Source organism: Aplysia californica, unplaced genomic scaffold, assembly GCF_000002075.1.
Source record: "Aplysia californica isolate F4 #8 unplaced genomic scaffold, AplCal3.0 scaffold00859, whole genome shotgun sequence".
Taxonomy (NCBI): Eukaryota; Metazoa; Mollusca; class Gastropoda; order Aplysiida; family Aplysiidae; genus Aplysia; species Aplysia californica.
In genome coordinates, this window is record NW_004798129.1 from 146327 (window position 1) to 148806 (window position 2480).

The 2480-nt window shown below is 42.1% G+C and overlaps 1 protein-coding gene across 1 annotated transcript in view; it reads left to right on the plus strand.

Annotated features, from left to right (window-relative positions):
- The window catches only part of LOC101861772, a gene marked incomplete at both ends in the record, with an annotated part of 12002 nt that overhangs the window by 7178 nt on the left and 2344 nt on the right, over positions 1-2480 (plus strand). The window contains 2 exon segments of the mRNA XM_013089023.1: positions 612-683; positions 1240-1290. Of these exon segments, the coding sequence (XP_012944477.1) occupies positions 612-683; positions 1240-1290 (123 nt within the window).

Consider the following 2480-nt stretch of genomic DNA (forward strand, 5'->3'; position numbering starts at 1 on the left):
GTAACTGAAAAGTTACATTTTTTGTGTGCCTTTAATCAACGTTTTTCAGAAACAATCCACTTAAATGAGTTCTTTAATCGGCATACAAGGTGTTGAGCCAAAAAAAAATTGATAAAAATTTACAAACCAGAGGAAAAATGCAGGTTTCTTCACTTTGATTATTTTGACGAGAGCCTGATTACACCACGCTGCCTCACATATGATGATTGTCGTGTCGTGTTATCTTAACTCTAACAAACAAACAAACAAACAAATAAACGATATCGAGTTTGCGTGTTTCTCCGTACTAAGAAATGACAAACAAAAGCAAAAACGTGCGTGGTTGGTGGGTGCTCTGATGTGGTTTGCTTCTACTTTCCTGTCGAACATAATATACAAATCGTCTTTATCTCACCTCCTCCTTTTTTGTGTTTGTTACTCTTTTGTAAAACATTTAATCTTTGGCTCTTATATGACCTTATGGTGTTGCTAGGGCCGTAAAACTCTTACTAAAACAAAAAAACAAAACCCCCACAAAACCAAATAAGAAAAATGTATATTTTGTCGACGGCAATTTCTCACTCACCCCCTCCTTTCCCCCTCCCACCCCCCTTTCCCCAAACCACCACCAGATGGCTGCCACGAGAATTCTTCAAACCCGTACTATGAGATAGTTGAGCCTCGGGTCGGCTACGAGCTTCTGGGTACGTTTTTCTCTTCACTCAATGTCTCCACTAGTCCTTTTGTTGTCACTGCTGTCATCCTTCCCATTCTTTTCTTTTAGTCATGGTTTTTTATTTTTAATGTTTCTGTAGTTGGTATTGTTGAAAACGTTGATGTTACAATAATCTTTTTTTTTTCTCCCTCGTTCCTTTCTCGGTTTCCATTTTACTGATCTTATTCGTCTTACCTCTTGACAAACAGCCCAACTATAATGCTCATTGGCAGCACTAACCTTGCTTAATTCTGATGTTACGGAGGGCCAGGTTGACATTCTTAAAAATGATATCTTCGGTGTTTTGTTTTTCCCGGAGTTTTCAACGCCCCTCACCCACTTGGCTCGGACTTGTCGGAGATACACGTCAAATTATTTAAAAGATTCCGATAAAGAAAACTGATAGAAACAATCTACGCAATTAACCAAGTTCCAGTCCCTTTTACCTGCTTTCAAAACAGCTTGTTTGCCAGCGTTGTCGGAGACGCATCCTCAAAAAGTTAAGACAAGCAAGAAATTTAGACAATATTTCTTCTTTCTTACAGACATACGCACTACCGACAGAGCGTCAGGGAGACTCTACTGGGCAATTAATGGTAAGGAAAAATATTCCATTTCCATTATTCTATGTAGTGTAAGTAGCTCAGTCTATTTTCAAACACTTTGCCACTACCAATGATCTCCCAGAAGTGACAACTTGGATGTCTGCTTGAGCCTTCAGAGATCACGCCGAACGTCCGTCGTACCCTGCTGGAATATCTCACGGAGGTGTAGATTGGAATTCTTAAAAAGGAGTTCTTCGATGTTTTTTCCTGGAGTTTTCAACACCCCTCAGCTTTTTGGCTCTGACTTGTCGGAGATAAACGTCAAATTCAGAGCCCTCCCAACCTCCGGCCCCCTCCCCTCAACCACCTCATAAATGGCATCTCGTGGTTACTCTGCGTTCTTCTTTTTACCGAACTAACCCATATAGGATACGACGCTGCAGCATTCAAGTTCGCCAAGTGCAACACGTATGACGAGGACGTGCAGCCACTACTTCCGTTGTCATTGTTTCGTTTAGCGGTTTCTTTTACATTGCTTCTTGCTTTTTTTCAGCTCGAGATTGTTTCATGTCAGCAATAATTGTTGTCAACCTTTGGGCTGTCAGTTCCGGCCACTTGTATAGGTGGCTCCTGCCTGTGAGCGGGTTGAGTCCAGTAAGAGAAGTGGACAGTTTGTGAGCCCAGTAAGATAAATAGACAGTTTGTGAGTCCAGCAAGAAATGTAGACAGTTTGTGAGTTCAGTAAGAGATGTCGACAGTTTGTGAGTTCAGTAAGAGATGTAGACAGTTTGTGAGTCCATAAGAGATGTAGACAGTTTGTGAGTCCAGCAATAGATGTAGACAGTTTGTGAGTGCAGTAAGAGAAGTGGACAGTTTGTGAGTCCAGTAAGAGATGTGGACAGTTTGTGAGTGCAGTAAGAGAAGTGGACAGTTTGTGAGTGACTGTCCACGTAGAAGAACAAGCAACTACCTGTTGGACTCCCATCTGCCATGGTAGCTCGTGACCACGCATCTGACCAACAACTTTTGAACTGGCAAGATTTTTCTCTTCCTCAACACTCCTCACTCTTGTATTCGCTATTTTCTTTTTCAAGACTTATGACCACTCTATCTTTGACTGCCTTCTTCTTCTCCTCCTCGCCATCCTCTTCGTCCTCCTCCGTCTTCTTCTTTTCCTCATCCGTCTTCTTCTTTTCCTCATCCGTCTTCTTCTTTTCCTCCTCCTCCTCCTCCTCCTCCTC